General features: G+C 43.8%; 1 protein-coding gene and 1 pseudogene across 1 annotated transcript; both read left to right on the forward strand.

The window, feature by feature from the left end:
* Positions 1–55: 55 nt before the first annotated feature.
* LOC135554559 (arf-GAP with dual PH domain-containing protein 2-like) lies at positions 56–9,004 on the forward strand. The gene is given in 12 exon segments (XM_064986924.1): positions 56–283; positions 2,804–2,934; positions 3,265–3,356; positions 3,761–3,825; positions 3,828–3,848; positions 4,317–4,429; positions 5,174–5,323; positions 5,749–5,832; positions 6,510–6,572; positions 6,700–6,777; positions 6,951–7,179; positions 7,496–9,004. Coding segments are annotated over 12 exon segments (1,143 nt in total). The 5' UTR covers positions 56–195; the 3' UTR covers positions 7,525–9,004.
* Positions 9,005–9,138: 134 nt separating this feature from the next.
* Positions 9,139–26,171, forward strand: part of LOC135553839 (mitochondrial Rho GTPase 1-A-like) — a 17,313-nt pseudogene continuing 280 nt past the window's right edge.

Below are 26,171 nucleotides of genomic sequence, written 5' to 3' on the forward strand. Positions count from 1 at the left end.
TCTGTAGTGGGAGGTTACAAAATAAAAATCACAAGCATTTTACGTTCGTCGTGGTCCTACGTAACACGTTCCAGTTTACGTCCAAACTCACAGAAACGTCAACATTTGTATTTCGTTACGTAAATGGCTAATTACACCACTCATATTTAACCAAAATATTTCCTACATTCGATACAGATTTATATTCGCAAAATAATGGCAAACAAGGACAGAAACAAAACGATTTTGCTGGAATTGGGGAAACTGCCAGAAAACAACCAATGCGCAGACTGTAGCGCGCCGGGTGAGTGACAATGTAGTTCCATTTAAATCCTAGTCAATTCAAGAGTTAGGGATGAAGTTGCCAATGAGTGTACTATTTCTTCACATGAAATAATTCAGCCCATGTTCTGACTTGTATGTGTGTGGTGTGTTAAATAGTCATGTATAGGGTAAATGCTTGTGTGTGTCATGTAGACATGCTTTCTCACTACTCAACAATAACTTCTACCTACAAGGCTTGCCCGCTCATTAGGCGACCGCCAATGGCGGAAGATTGAAGAGGGTGTCTTTTTCTGAGCTAAACTGACCAAGACGCACCTCCAACCTCACGTAATTCTAGCCCCAAAACAATGTAAATTTCTCTCAACCAGTGTCATATGGGCTTTTTAGGTGAGCGCCGATGCCGCCTTGTGATAAGCAGTGCCCACTTTGTTTTAGGCAGGGCTCAAAAATATTTAGCTCGTCTATTCCCAGCGCGCCTTTCTGGGGTGCTGTTGGAGACTTTGACGCATCGCTGCCATACTCCACCAACTTTCCGTCAAAAAAATTCACATAAATCATGTAGCAGATATCGTAGCGTATATGGTATGTGACCTTTTCTGTAGCCCACAGGCTGGAGATAAAAGCTATGACAATGTAGTGAGACATCATGCAGGTTTCTCCGATCAAATAGCCTAACTAAATGACGCCCAATCAAATAAAAAAATGTGCTGACATGTTAACCATCAACGTATTAGGTGCGTTCGTAAATTCACTCTGGCGATCTACTCCCATTTCAGAGCACTCTCGTCTGTGTGTCAGAGCACAGAGTAACATGCATTTTCCAACGCGCAACAGACGTTGAATATGACAGGTGTCCGTAAACGTCGGCAAAAACAAGTTATTAAATTGTTGCCAGCAGCACAGTTAGTCGCCAACGCTCTAGATAACATGAAAACAGCCTTACAATTGCCAGAATGAGGTGTCTGACAATGCTTTGAATTTACGAACGCCCAGAGTGCACTCTGGCACTCCAAAGTTAATTTATGAACACACCGTTGTAATATGCTTACACATTCGAGCGTCTCTCAGCCTATGTTATGCAAATTAGTTGCTGTATGTGACGATGACGCTGGGGCATGCTGAGGGAGAGAGTTTCGAGAGGCGCTTGTGTGTTTTCAGTTAGTGCTTGGGTGCACTGTGTTCATCCAAATTACAACTTGATCATTTTATGGGAAATAATCGTACTCGAATGTTTGTGAGTCAACAAACTACATGTGAGTTTCGGTGGCCTTACAGGCTCATTACAATATCCTAAAACAGGACCGTCAAAGTAAACTAGGAAATATGGAATGGATAATCAGGCTACAACTGCTGTCCAGGACTTTCACCATAGGAGCTAAATTGTCATGATCTGTGGTTTCAAGTTTGTTTTTGATGAGCTGATCATAGTGAAAAATAAAATACTTCTGTATTTCCTGCTGTGTAAACCAGTGGAGGCTGCTGAGGGGAGGACGACTCACAATAATGGCTGGAATGGAGCAAATGGAATGGCATCAAACACATGGAAACCGTGTGTTTGTTGTATTTGATACCATTCTACCTATTTCGCTCCAACCGTTACCACAAACCCATCCTCCCAAATTAACGTGCCACCAACCTCTTGTGGTGTAAACACATTGCAAATAGGCTCAGGATAACTCCTGATAAAGTTAGGTAGCTGATATTTAGAGCTTAAATAGCCAAATTGATTAGTCACAGGAATCAGGACTAATAAAACAAATGCAACAGCCTGTTTTACAAATGGTGGGCCTAACACATGGATGGGCATTCATAAAATTACGTTGCAGGTGGACAGGGTAGGCAACACCCCAGTAAGCACGGACCAGCAGTTGTTTTTTGGTGCAGTCCAGCCCGGCCTTGATTTCCACGGACGTTGGTTTTTGATCTGGCCTGGATAAGCGTTGATTTGGCCCAAACATAGACATCTATAAATGATGTTGACAAAGTGGCAGGGTAGCCTAGTGCTTAGAGCGTTGGACTAGTAACTGAAAGTTTGCAAGTTCAAATCCCCGAGCTGACAAGGTACAAATCTGTCGTTCTGCCCCTTTTCAACTTTAATTCCGAACGGAAAATGAACCTGATTTCAAATGTCTGGAAAATACGTGTTTTCAACTTCTGGGAAAATATATATTTTTAACATTAATTCAGAACCAAAATGGAACCTGATTTCAATGTCCGGACAATACGTCTTTTCATCTTTCATTCAGAACCTAACTTCAACATCTGGAAAATACGACTTTTCAACATCAGTTTGCTTACTGGTACTATTTTTAGTTTTACAGGGGCAGCGATATTTCTGTCTTGCCTCGGTGACAGAATAGCCAGGACTGGCCGGAGCACCATTTTACTATTTTGAAAGATATCTGTGATTTTCAGTGCTGAGTGACACCACACAGAGATGGTCATTCATTCTTTGATCTCTGTTTTTCCATGAGTTTTGAGTGATCTTGAGTCTTGTCTCTTTCTGGTGATGCTCCCGTCCTCTGCATACACTGTATAGATCCTGACTGGGCGTCCTATAAGCTGGGTGTATTTGTGTGTCTGAACTGCTCTGGAGTGCACCGCAACCTGTCCAACATCAGCCGCGTTAAATCCATACAGCTCGACTTCTGGGATGACGAGCTGGTCAAGGTACTGAATGGATCTCTTACAGCAGTGGTCAACACCAACCCTGGTTCTGGAGATCTTACAGGGTGTTCAGGTGTCTCGTTCCAGCCCAACACTAACCAGATCAATCCATCAACAAATGATCATTAACTTTGTGCTGGGGTGGAATAAAAGTCTTCACAACCAGTATCTCTTCAAGACCAGGTTTTGTGACCACTACATGTCAATTTCACTCCTGGTTCTCATCTTGGAGCACCACTTTGGGTACTGGTTTGGTTTGCAATCTTAATCAATACAATGTATTTATGTCCTCTGTCAATTTCCTTCTTTTGGGGTGTTTGTTTGGGTACAAAGTTCATGAAAACCAATGGAAATGCCACAGGCAGAGCCATCTATGAGAAAGCAGTCCCAGCATTCTACTACCGGCCCCAGCAAGAAGACTGTGCGTAAGTATTGCCATCCCAGGACATTTCACTACTTCACTGACAAGTGCTCTTGGCACTGGGCACTCGTTTTTGTACAAACGAATGGCAGCATTTAGGGAAGTTGAAGGATGCTGACTTTGCGTATCAATGTAGGAAGGGGAAGGAAAGGATTGTATTGTTAAAAAAAAATAAAGAAGTGGAACTTCTGACAATGGAATTATAAATCATTTAACTAGCCAGTCAATTGTTGTCTCTCCCTCCCAATGAAAAATTATTTGTCTTTTGAAGGTTTAAGAAAAACAAATGCAATGGACAATACTCAGGGTTTCTATTCACCCTGTCTAAAACAATGCAGGAGAAACTGTGGACTCAAGGATCCGATAAGCCTGAGAAACTGTAGAACATTTCATCCTTTTTACCAACAGCGTCTTAAGGGAGCAGTGGATAAGAGCAAAATATGAGAGGATGGAATTTACCGGCGAGACAAAGTATCCCCACTGGCCTACACAACAGGTGAACTGGCTTTACTGCTTGTCTGTGGACGTTCAAATCACATGTTATAACACAGAGAACCTCTGCCATTTCTTCTATATTTCTGTATTATTTTAATTGTGGTCTTCTGTAGTTCAGTTGGTAGAGCATGGCTCTTGAAACGCCAGGATAGTAGGTTTGATTCCCAGGGCCACCTATACATGACAAATGTATGCACGCATGATTGTAGGTCGGTTTGGATAATAGCGTTTGCTAAATGACATACATTGAAATACTGTCCACAGTGAGGCATTTTGCAGGGTCAATGTAGTTTGTTCATCGTACACTGACAAGAAAAACCTATTCTTGTCACACTGACACTTCTGTGGACCTACAGCAGAGCATCGTTCACTTGAGTGAAAACCACACACAGAGACATGAGAGGCATACCCACATGTATTGATGAGTTACGGAGACGTAACAGAGTACACTTCTTTGGGTCCATTCCAGGTTTCTATGAAGGGATGCTGTGGAAGAAGGGGAAGGAGAAGGGACAGTTTCAGAGAAGGAAGTTTGTTCTGTCTGAGAAGGAATTCACCCTGTCTTACTTCAACAAGGAGGATGTAAGTGTGAGGTCATTGACATGCTGGGTAGCTTTGCTGCACGGCCAAATTTCTAAACTGTTAATGGTCACATACTTTGAACGTGTGACTACTGAAAGGTGAAAAGAGTTCAGTGCCTGTCATGGTAATTTCCTGTATTACTAAACATTGAGAGAGCAAACCACACACAAGTCAGAGTAAGTTATAAAGTCCATATTTAATTATATATGAGCTTCACCATAGCCCTGTGACTCTCAGATCAATTCAGTGTCTATAAATGAATTCTCTGAGAGTGCTTACAAAACAGTTCTTAGTATCATTTATAGCCAAGACACACATGACGAATAACAGATCTTAGGATCATTACACAAATTACCCTTTACTTGAAAGAGGAGTATCCCATAGCTAGACAGCATTAGCTATAAATTATTGTTCAGTTTGGTCTCCTAAATGAAGTTCTTATCTCGTTCTTGGTACCACTTAGGACCAAAACATTACCTCATCCAATGGCATTTATCAATTGTCAATTCTAGATACTCCCATCTCAAATACACCCCCTCCTGGACATGTGTTTACTGAAAGGTGAAAAGAGTTCAGTGCCATAGCTCTGCTAATATTTACAGGGGTTCACTTGTGAATCATCTTAACATAATTTGACTATGACATATGTTCAGTTTTCTCTCAAGTCAGGCTTACAAATAGTTAAGCCACATTGTTGAATTTTCACTGGGCTTGCATTGTACACATCATCACTCTGCGCCTCAGCCGTCCAAAGGGCCCAAAGCGCTCATCTCCATCAAAGACGTGAATGTGACCTTTCAACCTGAGAAAATTGGTCACGCCCATGGTCTGCAGATTACCTACCAGAAAGACAGCCACACCAGAAGTATTTTTGTCTACCACGAAAGTGGAGAGGTGGGCATTTCTCTCTGTATTTCGCTCTTTATTATAGAAGAGTAGCTTTTGTATAGCCTGGTGATCAAAGATCTGTCACTGTGTGTTTTATACAACTCCTTTGCCATATGTTTGTTATGAAAGTGAAAAGTACAGAGGAGTTGGATAAATCACAAACTGATCTCCTGGTACTACCAGTTGAGATAAGAGAAAGACGTTTGCCGTCACATGGCCTCATCCAAAACACGAGGAAGTGGATAAGTGAGCAAGAATCCATGCTAAAATATTTACAACTTTGCAAAACAAGCTTTTGTTAGTATTTTTGTCTGAGATCTTTGTTGATCTGCTTGTATTCACAGTTGGTTGGAGATAGGAGGATGCCATAAAAACTGTAGCAGATTATGCTGTATATCAGTGTGTAAAGCTTACTAGTCTTCCCTGCTTAGGAGATTGTCAACTGGTTCAATGCCATTCGAGCTGCTCGCTTTGCCTACCTGAAAACAGCATACCCCACAGGAAGTGATAAAGAAGTAAGTGTTTGTTAGACTCTATTTCAGTAAAGTTCTCTCTGGTATTTGCCCTTCTTTTCAACCATGTTTGTACCGGCACAGTATCTCTATTTCCGTCAAATCAGAGGCTACCAATGTCTCCCCCACATGAATTTGGTATTTTTATTGTCCCCTGTAGACCATTCACTTTAGGGTGTAAACATACTATAAATTCCATTATTATACTTATGATCAAATGTATATTATATTCTACTGAGCCATTTACTTTATGTTGTTATTCTTATTTCTTATTGTTGTTGCATTGTCGAGAAAGAACTTGGAAGTAAGCATTTCATTGGGCGGTCTATACCACGTGTATCCTGTACATGTGACTAATAAAACGTGAAACTATAGGGTGTTGTTATGCCGTGTGAAGACAGACTTCAATGAATCAATGCATTAAAGGAAGTTCAACACGTTTCAACTTTGAGAGGGTGTCACAAGATAGTATTTCCAGTAACTATTGGCTTGGTTTTATGTTGCAGAATACCAGTACATTTAGATGTAAATATTTCCTAAAGAACAGACAGTGGTTTCTAGTGCCTAATGACATATTCAGCAACCATAGCAATCAATAACTACTGTTGCAATTAGCAATAAATTAACTGATGCTTATAATGCTTCTTCTGTATTCCTCTTCATTATGTGTATTCTGACAGTTGAGGACTAGAATTACCAGAAACTACCTCAAAGAAGGGTACATGGAGAAGACAGGTCCTATGGTAGGTAGTTACTTTGTGATTATCATACTCAATAATGACATTGGATAGAAGAAACGTAAAGTGACCTGGTTGTTACAATGTAATCACATTATGAACACAGTGACAATAAAGTGTATTTGTTGGGAAGCAAAAGGAGATGTTCAAAAAGAGATGGTTCATCTTGGACTCCCAAGACAGGAAGCTCCTTTACTTCAAAAGCCAGCTGGTAAGAAAGGATCCACCTCCTCATCATCTCAAAAGGGTGTGTGTGTGTGTGTGTGTGTGTGTGTGTGTGTGTGTGTGTGTGTGTGTGTGTATATATTCGCTGTGTACCTGTGTGTATCACTCAAATCCTAATCTCTACACTATCAACATGTTGTGTGTGTCTGTTTACTACAGGATGCTGAGGAGCTGGGAGTTGTGTTCATCGGCACAGAGACCAATGGTTACTCAGTGAGTGAGTGCATTCCCAAAAGGACCAGAGGCAACCGGTGGAGGTGTGGAGTCACAGTGGACACGCCGGACCGCCAGTTTGTCTTCATGTGTGAGCAGGAGAGGGAACAGAGAGAGTGGGTGGAGGCCCTCAGAGAGGTCATCTCTAAACCCATGCAGCCCCAGGACTACACCAGTAAGAGTCATGTCACCAGTATTCACACCACAGGAGACTCCTGAGGGGAGGACGGCTCATAATAATGGGCAGAACGGAGCGGATGGAATGGCATCAAACACATGGAAACCATGGAAACCACGTGTTTAATGTATTTGATACCATGCCACTGATTCCGCCTCCAGTCTATTCCACAAGCCTGTCCTCCCAAATGAAGGTGCCACCAACCCCTGACACACACACACATACACACTATGCATGTACTGTACATAGTATATATTCATACACCATATGGTGAATAACCTAATATACGCTTTTCTGGCTTGTCTTGTTTCAGCTGAAGCCAACATCCGAGGGAAGAGTTGACTTTCGAGAGAGAGCTGAGGGAAGAGTTGACTTTTGAGAGAGAGCTGAGGGAAGAGTTGACTTTCGAGAGAGAGCTGAGGGAAGAGTTGACTTTCGAGAGAGAGCTGACTTTCGAGACAGAGATTCCACCAACATTGGCTGCAAAACCCACTCTGAAGACTCATCTACACTGAACAAAAATATAAACACAACATGCAACAATTTCAAAGATTTTACTGAGTTACAGTTTAAATAAGGAAATCAGTCTGTTGAAATAAATTAATTCAGACCTAATCTATGGATTTCACAACTGGGAATACAAATATGCATCTATTGGTCACAGATACAGAAAACCAGTTAGCATCTGGTGTGACCACCATTTGCCTCATGCAGCACGACACATCCTCTTCGCAAGTTGATCAGGCTGTTGATTGTGGCATGTGGAATGTTGTCCCACTGCTTTTCAATAGTTGCTGGATACTGGCGGGAACTGGAACACGCTGTCGATCCAGAGCAATCCCAAACATGCTCAATTAGTGACATGGTTGGTGAGTATGCAGGCCATGGAAGAACTGGGATTTTTTTTTATTCCAGGAATTGTGTACAGATCCTTGCGACATGAGGCCGTCCATTATCATGCTGAAACTTAAGGTGATGGCGGCTGATGAATGGCACGACAATGGGCACGACAGGATCTCGTCACGGAGTCTCTATGGAGTCAAATTGCCATCGATAAAATGCAATTGTGTTAATTTTCCGTAGCTTTATTCCTTCCCAAATCATAACCCCACCGCCACGATGGGGCACTATTCACAACGTTGAGCTTGCCTGAGACCGTTTTCTGGCAAGTTTGTGCCGAAATTCTTCAGTTTTGCAAACCCACAGTTTCATCAGCTATCCGGGTGGATAGTCTCAGATGATCTCGCAGATGAAGTAGCCGGATGTGGTGGTCCTAAAATTTTGGAGAAATACATTTTTTTTGTGCATATGGAACATTTCTGGGATCTTTTATTTCAGCTCATGAAACATGGGACCAACACTTTACATGTTGTGTTTCTATTTTTGTTCAGTATATAAGAAACTTCCAGTATCACTGCATTGAATGTATCCCCCTTAGTGACAGCAGGCCTCTAAATATATTACTTCTTTGAGGACAATGTCTAGGACTGTGGGTTGTTTATTTACAATGCAGATACATGGTTCTACTGGAATTATTGAAAAATGAATTGGGGCAGTACTGTCTCACCACAAATTATGGACAAATACTAGATGCCTTGCTCGGCATGGAAGGTAAAAATTGTTATTCTCAAACCTTACATATTAAAATGGCAGAGTTGTGTGTCCCGTGTGCACTTGTTTTAAGTGTGAAACAATGGTCAATTCTGTTGCTATGAGAAAGTAAACGTGTGTGAGTGTGCGTACATATTATAAAATGAATATCAACTGGAATAATATCTAATACCAACTGTGATTACCAATAAAAACTGTGATAATATAACAACTATGTATTAGAAGGGTATGTTTTTAGCCCTTTTCTTTAACAAAGGGTATGCCATACCCTCACATACCCCCTCAATTCGAGCCCTCAGCGTCTTCTGAGTTGAGAGCAATTGAATCCCTGCCTCTTTATCATTTCACAATACAATCAAATCAAGCCACTATATTTGAATTCCAAGCCAATGTCACCACATGAGCGCTAGAGGGTAGCAGATGCGTTGTCTGGTATGTTTCGACAGCGTTTGTCTGCTACTGCTTGCCATAGTTGCCGGGTATTGGAGGTCAGCTGGAGGAGGTGTGCGTCTGAAATATTTCGTGCAAAATATCATTAAAGTACAGAAAATAAAGGAATATAGCGTTTTAAACAATTATGTCATTTACAAGAATGTGTATCGCTGTTGAGCGTGGAACTTCAATTGTACAAGAAGCGAGAGAAAAGATAACAAATTAACGGAGAAATTCCTCCGTCCGTTTTGTCCTACAAAGAAAGAGGCGCCGACCACAGTTTGACAGCGCAGTCTAAACTGCGCAGGCCTGGCATTAGATAAACTGCTGTAGGGCGGCATCAAAGAATATATGATATTTATGAAAGAACAAAGACTTTATTGATTTGTGAATAAAAAACAATTGCAAATATGAGGAAGGACGTGAGGATATTACTCGTTGGGGAACGTAAGTGGCTGATTCATTAAATATAGCTGGCGCTTGATGCCTACACAGTAATTAGCTAGCATGCTAGCTAGCTTAACTCCGCGAATACATTCAATTAATCAAAATACACGGTATATACGAATGTACACCGAGGTTGTATTTTGTACTTGTATGACCGCACAACTAAGAATACCATTGCATCGAACTGATTCAATGTGACATTGTGAAGACGTTAAGCCAACAAAATACCTCTCTAACTAGCAAATGCCGCAGTCAAATGTGAATGGCTAGTTAATAAAGTTCAGTTCGTTCACTTAGTAATACGCACACAGTAGCTGTAGTTATTTAAAGTATGTTTGGTGTAACTTCTAGCCACAGTAATTAACGAGCTAGCCAGTAATGTAGGTTAGGGTCGTAGCAATATAACACTCACTCAACCTTGCACGCGCTTTGCACTATCGATCTGTCCTCGTGCACACTGTCAGCTTGACATTCCATGGAACCAGTAGAAATCATGTTCTGCTCAGATCTGTGTATTTTAGCCATTTGGCCACATTGCAACTTTTGGCCTCCACAATACACTTCTCCCAAATCCCCATCGCCACATCTAGTGCACTTTGCAAATTAGGGCCCTATTTCATTTACATTCATCTTCTCCCATATCCACAATGCATATATTTTTAAGCTATGTCATTTACATTTTTTTGAGAGCGACTATTGTCAATGATCACATTGGTACATTGGGTAAAATGTGATAAAACTGAGACCTTTAAAGGAACTTGTGACAACATGCTGGTTGTCCTCCTTTCTGCCCTGTGTTCTTCACTCACATCTGTTTATCAGATGCAACTGGCTGGCTGACCTACATTGACACATTCTCTTTGGCGTTGCTGACAGGTCCCTTGAGAGGGCAGCCAAAACCGTACGTGTGTATGCTAACGTTGGTGATATCACTCCGCAACCAAGGATGCATTTACACAGACAGCCCACTACTGATCATTTTCACAATTACTGGAAAAGGAGCTGATCTGATTGGTCAAAAGACCAAGTAGTAGTGTAAAAGGATCAGCATTGGGCAGCCAGACTGTAAACACAGCTCAAGTGTCCATAGATACAAGTCCTTTCCATGCACCTGCAGAGGCTGCCCCTGTTCTTGAACTTGATGAACTGTGCTACCGCCCTTGAAGCAGGAGCCCATTCACTGATCTGACTCAACATAATATGGGTGAATGCTACTGCAGGCTAATTGAACCTGGCTTGATAAAACCCCTCCATTGGCGTTAGATCAATGGTTATGATAGGAAAAGGGATGCATGTTGAAACGTATCAGAACTGCAACTCTCTGTGCAGTATCTGCAGCCCTGTGTCCTCTGGCTGTGCTTATGGTGCTGGATTCAATTAAGTCATGGAATTTAATAAGACACTCCAACACTTAACTAGTCCCTGTTCATGCTTGCCAGCTGCTCTTATCTTCACACTTCAGTCACTCAACACATCAGTCTAACAGTCTGTAATGTATGCAGATCCGTAGCCCGACACAATCTCAAATTCATTCTACACTGCTTTCACCCACCTCGATAAGAGGAATAACAATGTGAGAATGCTGTTCACTGACTACAGCTCAGCGTTCAACACCTTTGTCACCTCCAAACTCGTCACCAAGCTTAGGACCCTGGGACTGAACACTTCCCTCTGCAACTGGATCCTGGACTTCCTGGACGGGCCACTCCCAGGTGGTGAGGGTAGGCAACATCACCTCCGCCACGCTGACCCTCAACACGGGTCCCCACAGGGGGTGTACAATTAGTTCCGTCCAGTACTCTGCACATGACTCCAACAGCAAGTTTTCTGACGACACACGGTGGTAGGCCTGATCACCAGCGGCGATAAGACAGCCTAAAGGGAGGATGTCAGTTACATGACAGTGTGGTCCTGGAGCAACAACCTTTCCCTCAACATCAGTAAGACCAAGGAGCTGATCTTGGACTACAGGAAACGGGAGAGGGGGCGAGCACTCCCCCATCCACATCCTGGGGCTGCAGTGGAGCTGGTGCAAGTTCTTCTGTGTCCAAATCACTGAGAACTTAAATGGCTGACATGCACTGTCATGAAGAAGGCGACTTATTCCCCTCAGGATGGAAAGGTTTGCATTGGCCTTCAAAGCCTCAAAGTTCTACAGCTGCACCATTGAGAGCATCTTGACTGGCTGCATCACTGCTTGGCATGGCAACTGTACCGCCCTCGATTGCATGGCGCTACAGAGGGTGGTGCGGACAGGCCAGTACATCACTGTCATTCAAGGACCTCTACATATCAGGCTGTGTCAAAGGAAGGCCTGGAAAATCATTGAAGACTCCAGCCACACAAGCCATAGACTGTTCTCTACTTCCGCCATGCGGTACCGGTGCATGAAGGTCTGGACACCAACAGGCCCTTAGAAACTTTCCCTAAGCCATACAACTGCTAAATAGCCAACAAAATGGCCTCATGGACTATCAAAGTTGACTCTGTCTCTATGCGCTCTCACAGGACTAAACTAACACACACACACACACACACACACACACACACACACACACACACACACACACACACACACACACACACACACACACACACACACAAGCTTCATTTGCTCACACACAGCATGCACAAATATTTATACTGACTACGCACATGCACGCACATGCACTCACATACATTCATCATATATGCTACTCTTTTTATCATATTTCCTGATGCTTATCACTTACCCTATACATATATACCCTACATATATACCCCTATCATATATACCCCTATCAGTATCTCTGCACATTGTAAATATGCTTTTGGAACCGACCATGTATATAGCATACTTACTTCATGTTGTTCTTATTTCTATTTCTCATGTTTTTGTTCCACCTTGTTTGTTTTTGTTCAACATTGATATTGATTACTGCATTGTTGGGTTAGAGCTGGCAAAGAACCGCATGGCACTGTACCTTGAAACCTGCACATTGTTACAATGGTACAATGTTGAGAGGTGACACTAAAGCTCAATTGATGATGTCTCCCTGTGTGAGATGATCTCCCATCACAGGGAGTATTCAGCCTTCTGGTTCCAGATCTGTTTGTGCCATCTCACCAACTCCTATGGTCATTGTCATTGTCACATGACCATAGGAGTTGGCAAGACAGCACAAATAGATCTGGAATCAGGCTATTCTGATTGCAATCACACACTGATGCTTCTGTCTGACTCACACTTGTCCTCTCCGTTCCACAGCCAAAGTGGGGAAGACGTCTCTGATCATGTCACTGGTCAGCGAGGAGTTCCTGACGACGTTCCCCTTCGAGCGGAGGAGATCACCATCCCAGCAGACGTAACTCCAGAGAGAGTCCCCACACACATAGTGGACTACCTCCGGTAACGCCACAGACCATACAGCCTGAACGCCAATCAATACTGACTGTTTAATGCTGAACACTGTTCAGTGTTGTCAGACTGCCCCTACAGACAGACTGTTATTTTTCAGAACTGGGATTTAGTCAATGCATGTTATGGCTGGAAACTGTGCTCTACTGACAGTACTTATGACAGTGGAGTAGGAGACGTGTCAGATTGACAAGACAATATCATACTGTCTTTGATGTTGTTGTCTTGTGTCTGTAGAAGCAGAACAGTCAGACGAGCAGTTGTATCAAGAAATATCAAAGGTTAAGTAGGATACCATTTTAACCCTGTAATATCCCCATAAAGTAAACATCTATCCCCACCAAGGTAGAATAACATTCTCTTTTTTTTACAGGCAAATGTTATTTGCATAGTTTACTCAGTCAACAACAAGAAGTCCATTGAGAAGGTCAGTTTATAAACCAAGCATTCTCTCTGACAAAGAATAACTGACATTCAGATGTCTTGATTTAGTAACAGCGCACTGCCTGCACGTTGTTAACTCAGTTCACCATGTCGGCCATATTGAATTAGAGAGCGCAGGGCAGGCCTGTGTTCTGAGTCTTGACAGTGCAGCTGTAACAGGGTTTGATACGTGTTTTCTCTCTTCTAGGTGACAAGCCATTGATTCCCCTCATAAACGACAGGACGGACAAGGATAGCAGGTGTGTGTGTAGTGTGCTTGTGGTGTCTGCGTGTGTGTGTCCTTAGTCAGGGACAGTGGGGGTATACAGTCTGTTACTAAATCCCCAGTGCATTTGGAATGACTGCACCAACACCTAAAGTGCTGGTGTAGTTTTTGACAACTTTGCCACATTTCACTTAGTAGATTGAAACGGGTGTCAAGTCATTTCAATGACATGCCATTTCTTATAAGACCAGCCTGCTATAGGGACCAGTTATCAAATCAAATGTATTTATATAGCCCTTCATACATCAGCTGATATCTCAAAGTGCTGTACAGAAAACCCAGCCTAAAACCCCAAACAGCAAGCAATGCAGGTGTAGAAGCACCGTGGCTAGGCTAAAAATTCCTAGAAAGGCCAAAACCTCAGGAAGAAACCTGAGAGGAACAAGGCTATGTTGGGTGGCCCAGTCTTCTTATAACAGAACATGGCCAAGATGTTCAAATGTTCATAAATGACCAGCATGGTTGAATAATAATAAGGCAGAACAGTTGAAACTGGAGCAGCAGCACGGCCAGGTGGACTGGGGACAGCAAGGAGTCATCATGTCAGGTAGTCCTGGGGCAGTTATGTCATAGACAAGGGAAAGTACACTACCTTGTACCTGTTTGTGTAACCTACTCCATATCAATGTGATAATGGAAGAAAGGTTACTGAATGACTCACCACATCTATGTAATGTAAGACTGTGTGATACGGCCTCCCGAGTGGTGCAATGGTCTACTGCATCGCTGTGCCACTAGAGATCCTGGTTAGAGTCCAGGCTCTGTCGCAGCCGGCCGCGACCGGGAGACCCATGGGACAGGGCACAATTGGCCCAGCGTCGTCCGGGTTAGGGAGGGTTTGGCTGGAAGGGATGTCCTTGTCCCATTGCGCTCTAGCGACTCCTGTGGCGGGCCGGGCGCAGTGCACGCTGACACGATCACCAGGTGTACGGTGTGTTTCCTCCGACACATTGGTGTGACAGGCTTCCGGGTTAAGCGGGCATTGTGTCAAGAAGCAGTGCGGCTTGGTTGGGTCCTGTTTTGGAGGACGCACGGCTCTCGACCTTTGCCTCTTCCAAGTCCGTACTGGAGTTGCAGCGACGAGACAAGACTGTAACTACCAATTTGGATACAATGAAATTGGGGAGGAAAAAGGGGTCAAATGAAAAAAGACAGTGTGAAACAATGGATCAGTTTTCCATATGGGAAGCAGAAGGTCATGGACATTGTTGTCACCTCTTAGCTGTAAGTTGAATTGCAGACAGCCAGACAACATTGATTTTAGGGTTGTCACAATACCAGTATCACGATACTCTGAGGTATCGTGGCAAGGGAACGAAACATGGAGCGGACTATATTTTCTGAGGAAAACAGTCCTAATGTTTTTAGCCTTATGTTGTCACCTAGAATCACATGTTTATTTTCCATATAGAACACTGCATTTTACATACAGTAGGTTTTGAAGGACCATAGTGTTTATTCTGCTTTGTGTGTTCCGGCAGACAGCCAGATAACGTTGTCTTGGATTGAGCCTGGATTTCTTTAATAGGATCTGGTGTCAAGGCGAAGTCTGCCTGGATTACTGTTAGAGTTTAGTATAACATACTGGAGCTTGAAGGTTTGATCTGTTAGGTGACACTGACAATCTATTGGAGTCTAGAACCCCTGAGGACAAAATATTCCTTTTGAGACATTCTCAGACAATAGGCTCGGCTACCACTAGGCTACCCTGCCGCCCCATATAAGATCATATATGATGTTGTTGCAGGGTACCACTGATCCTGGTGGGGAATAAGTCAGACCTGGTAGAACACAGCAGTATGGAGACCATCCTGCCCATCATGAACCAGTACTCTGACATTGAGACCTCGTGGAGGTAAGAGAACACTGACTGGTGACTGTTTACCGCCTCCATTTTGAGTGCCGAGCAAGAGTACATTGAGAATGACCATATAGCTAGGCTAATGAAAGTTGTTGTGTTACACTTGCGTTGAGGCTCAATCAAAATGGTATTGAACTACTAGAAATGTATTTTAAGGGTCTCTGATCATCTGATTAATTGAATTCAGGCCTGCAGAACTTTAATCAACAATGGTTTCATATTCTATCCCGGTTCTGAAATCCCAACAACTGAAAACTTTGACATTAAAAATCTAATTGATGCATTGACCTTGTGATGTAGGTTGTCTGCTGGCCCTGGGCTGGGAGACTCCTAATGTTTCAGCTAACTCCTGACTTCAGTTAGAATGTTATCTGATGGCGGGTAAATGGTCTGTCTTTCTGCTGCAGAGACCCTGGCAGTATTCATTATGGCACACAAAATAAAACATTTTGCAACGTAAAATAAAAATAAGCATTTATTAGCCCAGTCCACATAGTAAATTAGCCCTTTTCAGTCAGTTTCTTTGTTTTATTTGGTGCCTAATGAACATGACCCCTCTGTGTCTTTCTGCTGACTGACTGAGTGTCAATACGCTGTGTGCTGAGACGCATTTCTATCATGGAGGAAAGTAGTTGGCTACATCACTCTTCCATTGGTCTCATGTGACAACCCAGTCACATGTCCTCTCTGGCTAGATTCATTACAGGATAAAAGTAGTGGAGGTGGAGGACGACGTGTTGGAACACACACACAGAGAATACACACAGTCAGATGTGTTGAAGTGACAACCTGGTCAGGATCCGTTATGCAGTTGTACTGCACAAGGTTCATGGGTACTTGTACGTGATGCAACACTGTTCAGTCTCTACATATTTGACATCTGTACACTCTCTTCCCCCCTGGTGTGGAATCAGCCCCTTGTCATAACTGGCCACTGGTGTTTATAGCCTGGCTGTTTCTGGACGCTAGTTTCACATTGAGAGATGACGTTCTGCTTTCCATGACCTCATTTAGACCACTAAGAGGTTGGTCTCGTGGCTTGAGTGTTTTTTCACTGAAGCACCATAAATCTGCAATGCACCTAAATGCAACAACTCAAGCTGATTGAGAACCAATTGATGTGTATAACCAAGTAGTTAAAGAAGTGGGATAGGTCATTAGTCAGGTTTGTCATATACACATGGTTTACACAGTACTATGAAATGCCGGCTTAACCCTTTATTTCAACAGTGGCGGCTGATGTCCTACAGTACCCATAATGCTCTGTAACACAATTGGTTTTAGCTTTGTAAATGTAACCTTTATTTAACTAGGCAAGACAGTTAAGAACAAATTATTATTTACAATGACGGCCGACCCCGGCCAAACCTGGATGATCCTGGGCCAATTGTCCCAAGAGGGACTCCCAATCATGGCTGGATGTGATGCAGCCTGGATTGAACCAGGGACTGCAGTGACGCCTCTTGCGCTGATGCAGTGCTTAAACTTGCCTTTCTTTCAGACCCTAAAGATGTTACTAAAGTGAACATAATGGTTTCCTGTCTCCTTTCCAATACATGGGGCTTAGACCCAGCAGGGGTCTTTTTCTCAGTGTATTGTTCCACCTGGTTTGAGGTTAACCTTTTGTGTTTCTCAGTGTATTGTTCCACCTGGTTTTGATAATCTTTGTGTTTCCTGTCCACCTCTGTATCTTTGTGTTTCCAATCCACCTGGTTTTGAGGTTACTGTATCTTTGTGTTTTAGTGTACCAGCTGGTTTTGGGTTACTGTATCTTTGTGTTTCTCAGTGTTTGTTCCACCTGGTTTTGAGGTTACTGTATCTCTTTGTGTTTCTCAGTGTATTGTTCTGGTTTTGAGGTTAGTATCTTTTTGTGTTTCTCAGTGTATTGTTCTAGCTGGTTTTGAGGTTACTGTATATTTTTTGTGTTTCTCAGTGTATTGTTCCACCTGGTTTTTGAGGTTACTGTATCTTTTGTGTTTCTCAGTGCTCTGCCAAAAAACCTGAAGAACATCTCAGAGCTGTTCTATGCCCAGAAGGCAGTGCTTCACCCTACAGGACCCCTATGCTGCCCAGAGGAGAAGGAGGTGGGGAGGCAGAGGAAAACTCCAGGTCCCTAGCTACCCTAACTATGTAGTTACTTTTCCTGGTCAGGTTAGGCAATCAAACGTTTCCCTAGCGCTACCATGGGTACACAGACATCTATTTTTTTAGCTCTCCAGAATATAATATTTTACATATTTCAAATGTATACTTTGTGTTTATTCAGATGAAACCGTCTTGCATCAAGTCTCTAACTGCATCTTCAAAGTGTCAGACCTGGACAACGATGGCATCCTCAACGACAAAGAACTCAACTTCTTCCAGGTAGGAGCCTCACTATGGGAAAATAAACCTTGTGGGAAAACCTTTCTTGGCTGTAGCTGCAGGCTTGTGTGCTTTATCTGGCTGAAGTGAAATAACCTGATTTACTTCCTTTTCCAATGGCAGTTTATTTTAACTTGAGTGGAAGAGAGGGGGAGGGATAGGTTATTAGTGGGTTCACCGGTAGCCTGCAGACAGGTGGTTGATTTAGAAACCCTTTCAGAGCATCTTTTGTCCTCTAGTGAATGGTGCAAAGCTGTATACATATCTGCTTGTGACTTCATATATCCCAAACCACGTTACATTAGTAGCTGTGTCAGATTTGTTGGAATAGACTGTTTCTTTCCCATTTTGGTCTCACCGGACGTATGTTCAGTTGTGTTTAGGTGATGTGTGTTGAGTGATTTATTGTTGAAGCACTTGGATGCAGCATTGTGCTGTCTGTAGACTTTCATTCTTCACTCTAGTTCTGTGTGGGTATAGTAGTTCTGTGTGGGTTTAGTAGTTCTGTGTGGATATAGTAGTTCTGTGTGGGTATAGTAGTTCTGTGTGGGTATAGTAGTTCTGTGTGGGTATAGTAGTTCTGTGTGGGTATAGTAGTTCTGTGTGGGTATAGTAGTTCTGTGTGGGTATAGTAGTTCTGTGTGGGTATAGTAGTTCTGTGTGGGTATAGTAGTTCTGTGTGGGTATAGTAGTTCTGTGTGGGTATAGTAGTTCTGTGTGGGTATAGTAGTTCTGTGTGGGTATAGTAGTTCTGTGTGGGTATAGTAGTTCTGTGTGGGTATAGTAGTTCTGTGTGGGTATAGTAGTTCTGTGTGGGTATAGTAGTTCTGTGTGGGTATAGTAGTTCTGTGTGGGTATAGTAGTTCTGTGTGGGTATAGTAGTTCTGTGTGGGTGACACATGTGTTGTGTGTCTGGTAGAGGACGTGTTTCAACATGCCCCTGGCGCCCCAGGCCTTAGAGGATGTCAAGAACGTGGTGAGGAAGAACATGTGATTTGAGGTTGAGGACAAACGGACTCCACGCTCAAGGTGAGACTGACCACATTTATGAGTAACTCCCTTCTTTTTCATTCAGTTTCTCTATAATCTCTCTCTATTGTCTCTCCATCTCTCTCATTCAATCTTTCTATTCTCTCTCCCATCTCTCTCATTCAATCTCTATTCTCTCTCCATCTCTCATTCAATCTCTCTCTTTTCTCTTTCCATCTCGCTCTATTCTGCCCACTCTCCTTGTGCTCTCTTCTGTAACCAGCTGATAAAGGTCATGCATGAATAACATATTTAATAACCCTTTACCAGTGTACTGTGTCCATCTCCTAACGGTGTGTCTGGGTGTATCTCTGGCGTGTAGTCATTCTTCACCTGATTGGCCACCTGGGTTCTTGTTTCTGCACACGCTTTTCATCCAGAGGGCGTCACGAGACCACCTGGAGCCCGGTGCTGCGGAGGTTTGGGTACGACGACGACTTGGAGCTTCACCAGGAATACCTGTTCCCCCTGTGAGTGGACATGAACCCCCTGGACCAGGGGTCATGTGCATTAGGGCACATCGTAGTAAACGCTTTACTGCGGAAAACAAAAACGACCTGTTCTGGACAAGTGTAGATAGTGATAACTTTCACTCTGTGTTTGAGCGCTTTCTTCCATTTTCGCGCCTACAGAACACAGCCCTGCCGTACGTATGGGCAACTCTTACCTCTGGGCAAGAAAGAGGGAGATATACACCTGTTTATGTAAGGCTGGACGAGCATAACAATGACTCTCTGGCCCCAATTCAGTTTCAATTATTAGCAGATAAAAGACATCTGCTCTGCAGGCTCTCACTTCTTTACACTGTGTCCAAGATGTTAACGTTGATGAAACCTACTGAACCATCAAGCTGTCTGTGGGTGCATCTTACACTACTTGTTATGACTTTCAGTGGCACTAGGTCTTTCCCAGGGTGAGCCTTTTGAACAATGCCAGTTTAGCCATAGCACTTTTAATGAGATTAATCCGGAATGTTCTCTTGTCCGTGCCAGGCTAAAAATACCTGCTGACTGCACCACTGAGCTCAACCACAACGCGTACCTCTTCCTCCAGAGTGTCTTCGACAAGCACGACAAAGTAAGTCTTGGATGACATAACTGCTACTGTTGTGGTTCCCTTCTGCCTCACACAGGACAAACATTCACAGGTTTTCCCAAAGTCCCAGTTGGAAGTTTCCCGGAATCAGGAGGGAATAAGCAGGGAGGGAATCCTCCAACCGGCTTTTGGGAAAGTTACCGGAATATTGCAACCCTACACAATCATATTTTTAGAACAGTGGTCCTAACCGTGTGTGTGTGTGTGTGTGTGTGTGTGTGTGTGTGTGTGTGTCAGGACAGAGACTGTGCCTTGTCTCCGGAGGAAGTCAAGGACCTGTTCAAAGTGTTTCCCTACATGCCCTGGGGCCCCGACGTCAACAACACAGTGTGTACCAACGACCAGGGCTGGATCACCTACCAGGGTTACCTGTCACAGTGGACGTGAGTTAGGCCAGCATACCTGGACTACACTACCTGTTACCTCTGTCTAACTTGAATGATTTGGTAATGCAGTTATACAGCGCTTTGCTGAAACGCAAACTTCTTCACTTTCGTATGCTACCGTAGATGTGTACCAAAGCCCCCCGCCGACAGACACACACTAACAGGCCTTCAATTGTCTGATTGGCCAGGTTAACGACCTACCTGGATGTGCAGCGCTGCTTGGAGTACCTGGGCTACCTGGGCTACTCAATCATCTGTGAGCAGGAGTCCCAGGCAGCAGCCATCACAGGTAATGTGAGCGTGCGTGACTAGGTTTATATGCTTGTCATGTATTGGTGTTAATTATTGTGGCCTCTCTGTTTGTGCATTTGAAACCTAATTAGTGGTGAGTTACTATAAATCTACAGTCACTGTAGTTGTGTGTTTGCGCGCACATGCATCTGTATATCTGTATATGTTGTTCCTCACCCGTCTCTCCTCCCTCAGTGACCCGTAACAAGCGCATCGACCTGCAGAAGAAGCAGACGCAGCGCAGCGTGTTCCGCTGTAACATTCTGGGAGCCAGGGGGAGTGGCAAGACCAGCTTCCTGCAGGCCTTTCTGGGTCGCAACCTGCTGGTGAGTCCCTGGAGCTACCGGACAACTGGGGTGTATTCATTATGGCACACCCCAGCAAAATGTTTTGCAATGCAAAAATATGTTTTTTTCTTATTGGACAAATTCAGGTAGTCCCTCCCTGTTTCATTCAGTTTTCTTCCTAATTTGGTGCCTAATGTACATGATCCTGGCTTTTCCATGGAAGGCTCACTGCTACCTGCTAAGCACACATTTCTGTTTCATAGCTACTCTTAAGTAGCCAGGGTGACTTGGGCAGTCTGTTACTGTGTTACCAACTCCTTTAAGACATAGCAAACTATCTATTATTATTATTATTATTATTACACAAACTTAACTATTTAGCAGTGAGGAATAACATGTACTGTTGTATCAATGTGGAGTGGTGGTCGTGTTTCTGCATTATAGCGAGCAGCGGAAGATCAGAAGAAGACCATAAATCGTTTTCTCCATCAACACCACGTATGTCTACCGGCTTGGAGAAGTACTTACTGGTGAGGCTGTGCCATCTCTCTCTCATGCTCATGCTTTCTGCGTATGGAATTAAAACCCGGGAGATGGATTATAATACAGTTGTATAATTTATAATACTGTGTTTTATGTGTCCAGCTGTCTAGCAGTAAATCATGAGTGTTTTCCCCTCATATGTTTTGGAAACTAATATGTTCAGTGCTACACAGTGAATACTAGAGAGGCCCTTCTGCTGAGACGTTGACATTGAGCAGTTCTCAACTATTCCCCCTTCTCCCTCTTCACCCCTCTCTCTCCTCTTTTGTCTCCCTGTAGCTTCATGAGGTGATGCCAGACTTTGACTTCCTCTCAGAGGAGGACCTGGCGTGTGACGTGGTCTGCCTGGTGTATGACGTCAACAACCCGCGCTCCTTTGAGTACTGTGCCAAGGTCTACAAGGTGTGTACAGTACCTAACTGACAAACTGTATCAAATCCATCAGTCCTTAGTTTAGTCCTGGGCCTGTATTCACCATGTCTATAGGAGGACTGATCTTGGATCAGGTCCCCCTGTCCATATGATCTAAAAGGCAAAACTGATCCTAGATCAGCACTCCGCTGAGATGCTTTGTGAGTATGGGCCCTGATCCTTGATTCACTACACTGGAATAGAGGGACTCAGCTCTCAGCTTTTCACCTTCTGGAAACTGTTTACCAAAATGTTATGATATCAACAATCCTTACCTCCGTCTTGTTCTTATAACTACCCTCTGAACTTGAACCTTTTGACCTATGTGACAGCAATACTTCATGGACAGCAAGACGCGGCATGATGGTCGCCTCCAAGTCAGACCTGCACGAGGCGCGCCAGCACCAGCCTGACCCCCACTGGACTTCTGCCGCAAGAACAAGCTACACCCGCCCCAACCCTGGACCTGCAACACCGTGGACGCCCAACAAGGACCTCTGCACCAAACTCACCACCATGGCCATGTACCCGTGAGTATAGTCCCTCAATGGCCCTCTACCAGCTCTGCCATGGCCCATGTACCTGTGAGTATAGTCCCCTCAAAGACCTCTACACCAAACTCACCACCATGGCCATGTACCCGTGAGTATAGTCCCCCTCAAAGACCTCTACACCAAACTCACCACCATGGCCATGTACCTGTGGTATAGTCCCCTCAAAGACATTTATACCAAACTCACCACCATGGCCATGTACCTGTGAGTATAGTCCCCTCAAGAACATTTTAAGACCTGTGAGTATAGTCTACATTTATACCAAACTCACCACCATGGCCATGTACCTGTAGTATAGTCCCCTCAAAGACATTTATACCAAACTCACCATGGCCATGTACCTGTGAGTATAGTCCCCTCAAAGACCTCTATACCAAACTCACCACCATGGCCATGTACCTGTGAGTATAGTCCCCTCAAAGACCTCTACACCAAACTCACCACCATGGCCATGTACCTGTGAGTATAGTCCCCTCAAAGACCTCTACACCAAACTCACCACCATGGCCATGTACCTGTGAGTATACTCACCACCCACCATGGCCACCAAACTCATGCCTGTGGTATATGTCCCTCAAAGACATTTATATGCTCACCTGTGTGAGTATAGTCCCCTCAAGACCTCTACCAAACTCTACACACCCATGGCCATGTACCTGTGGTATAGTCCCTCAAAGACATTTATACCAAACTCACCACCATGGCCATGTACCTGCGTATAGTCCCTCAAAACCTCTACCGACTATGGCCATGCCTGTAGGTATAGTCCCCTCAAAGACCTCTACACCGACTCACCACCCATGGCCATGTACCTGTGAGTATAGTCCCTCAAAGACCTCTATACCAAACTCACCACCATGGCCATGTACCTGTGAGTATAGTCCCCTCAAAGACCTCTATACCAAACTCACCACCATGGCCATGTACCTGTGAGTATAGTCCCCTCAAAGACCTCTACACCAAACTCACCACCATGGCCATGTACCTGTGAGTATAGTCCCCTCAAAGACCTCTATACCAAACTCACCACCATGGCCATGTACCCGTGAGTATAGTCCCCTCAAAGACCTCTACACCAAACTCACCACCATGGCCATGTACCTGTGAGTATAGTCCCCTCAAAGACCTCTACACCAAACTCACCACCATGGCCATGTACCTGTGAGTATAGTTCCCTCAAAGACCTCTACACCAAACTCACCACCATGGCCATGTACCTGTGAGTATAGTCCCCTCAAAGACCTCTACACCAAACTCACCACCATGGCCATGTACCTGTGAGTATAGTCCCCTCAAAGACCTCTACACCAAACTCACCACCATGGCCATGTACCTGTGAGTATAGTCCCCTCAAAGACCATAGTGGTCCTAATTCCATCGTCTGACTTCACCGTCAGCCCGGTGTCTTTTCCTCCAGCCAGCCCTCTGTGACCTCGTTACGTCCTGTATGACGTCTCCAGACACCCCTGGCTTTCTATTGATCCCCTGTGTATGAGCAGGGGTGAGCCCCCCACTGTCCTCCATGTCTCCCTTCCTCTCTAGTCCTACATTAAGCTGCTTCTTCCTGAGAGGGGGGGGATATTTTAGGTGCTGTTTTATTTCAGTTCCTTAGCGTTGGCAACTGTCAATGTGTTGTGGTACTGTAAGGTGATGACTAGGCCTTTTAAGTCCCAAAACGAAGGTAATCCACTGAAAATCCTTTGGCCTTGAAGGAAGTCTCCCCAGTCAGCTGTACTGAATGGGTGTTACAGACTTAGCCATTCATTCTCTATGAGAGGTAGAGTTAGTCTTGTGCTTTATTTAAGAGATTAGCCATTGGATTAGATTCATGTCCATTTAATTGAGCCTTAAATCTCCGCTTTACAGGGAAGAACTTCCGTTATCTAATGTTAAAAGCATTGTCTTTCCCAAGGCATAGAGGCCTATAGCTAAGAATCCAGGCCCTCGCTCTTCAAATGACTGGACTGGAATCTTTTGACAGAAATAATCAGCAGCTTCTGCTCTATGCACTACAGTGCTTCACCTGTTTCAGACATCTCTCTTGATAGTGAACAGAGTTCTTTATGTAGTTAGGGCACTACTATTATTCTGCGTTCGTTGGGGATTTGGTACGGACTGTTTCAGTACCGTCTCCGGCTGCAGATCGATTGTAGGTCAGAGTGACTCATGCTATATAACCCAGGCCAACAGGTAAGATTATAATGGTTTAGTTCCATGTATATTTAATGGTCAACCTGGAGATTCTGAGAAGGCTTAGCTGTTTTTATTGAATTACCCTGAACTTTCTCATCACTTTGTCACTATTTCCTTCATTCTCTGTGGCTTTCCCCTCTTCTACCTAAGGATGATTGTGGTATTACCACTAATGAAAGGTGTATGTTATTACAGAGGACATGTCTCCTTCTGTATGTTATTACAGAGGACATGTCTCCTTCTGTATGTTATTACAGAGGACATGTCTCCTTCTGTATGTTATTACAGAGGACATGTCTCCTTCTGTATGTTATTACAGAGGACATGTCTCCTTCTGTATGTTATTACAGAGGACAGCCATGTCTCCTTCTGTATGTTATTACAGAGGACATGTCTCCTTCTGTATGTTATTACAGAGGACATGTCAGAGGACATGTCTCCTTCTGTGTGTTATTACAGAGGACATGTCTCCTTCTGTATGTTATTACAGAGGACATGTCTCCTTCTGTATGTATGTATGTGAAGAATGTTCCTCAAGATATGTAACTTTCATAATGCTCAGTACTTAGTTCTTACCACTTTCTCTGTATTACAGCACTTAGTAAAGTAATAACCAATCTTCTTTGCCTTTGTTACTGATGGAGTTATTATTTCATAACTCAGTCACCCAAAGTCCAAGCCCCCCCCCATCTGGTGCTAGAACAGGGTCTGTCTTTCAGGGTTCTGCCATCCCACGGTGATGTTTCCATGGAAACGTGTACAAATGTGGATCTGACTTCATCTTTGTGTGTTTGTATGTGCGTGTGTGTGTTGTGATTGTGTCTCCTCAGCCATGCCAAGCTCCGCTGCATGTGTACCTGCAACAGGTGTACCTTCTGCATCTGTCAGAACATCCTCCGGTCCCAGCTACTGACAAATATAAAGGCCAAATTCTACAGTGTTGTTCTGAACAGGTCCATACTGTAGTGTTTAACAGCCCGTCCCTCTCTCTCTCCCCCTCTGACTCCCCCATGAGGCGGGAGACCCTAGCTTTCTAACCTGGGTGAAGGCTTTTCTCCTCTTCTCCCTCAATGCTTCCTCATAGTCAGGTTTACACTGCATATCCACAATGGAAAACTGGAAAAAATGAAATTCTGAGATCTTATTTCGATCTCCAGGCCTGATTTGCACATCTCCATTGAATTTCATATGATTGTATGGGTGGGTTTATAAGACTGTATTCCAAGTACTCATATCGGCTATAGAGTTGACAAGGAGGTTTCAAGACTCCATTTATTTGCTCTCCTTATTTGCTTTTAACTCAATCAAGTGGATTGTCCAAGCTGCTTCTGTCCCCATCTCTCTGTCCCCATCTCTCTGTCCCCATCTCTCTTACAACG

The sequence above is a fragment of the Oncorhynchus masou genome, chromosome 14, assembly GCF_036934945.1.
Source record: "Oncorhynchus masou masou isolate Uvic2021 chromosome 14, UVic_Omas_1.1, whole genome shotgun sequence".
In the NCBI taxonomy this organism is placed as follows: domain Eukaryota; kingdom Metazoa; phylum Chordata; class Actinopteri; order Salmoniformes; family Salmonidae; genus Oncorhynchus; species Oncorhynchus masou.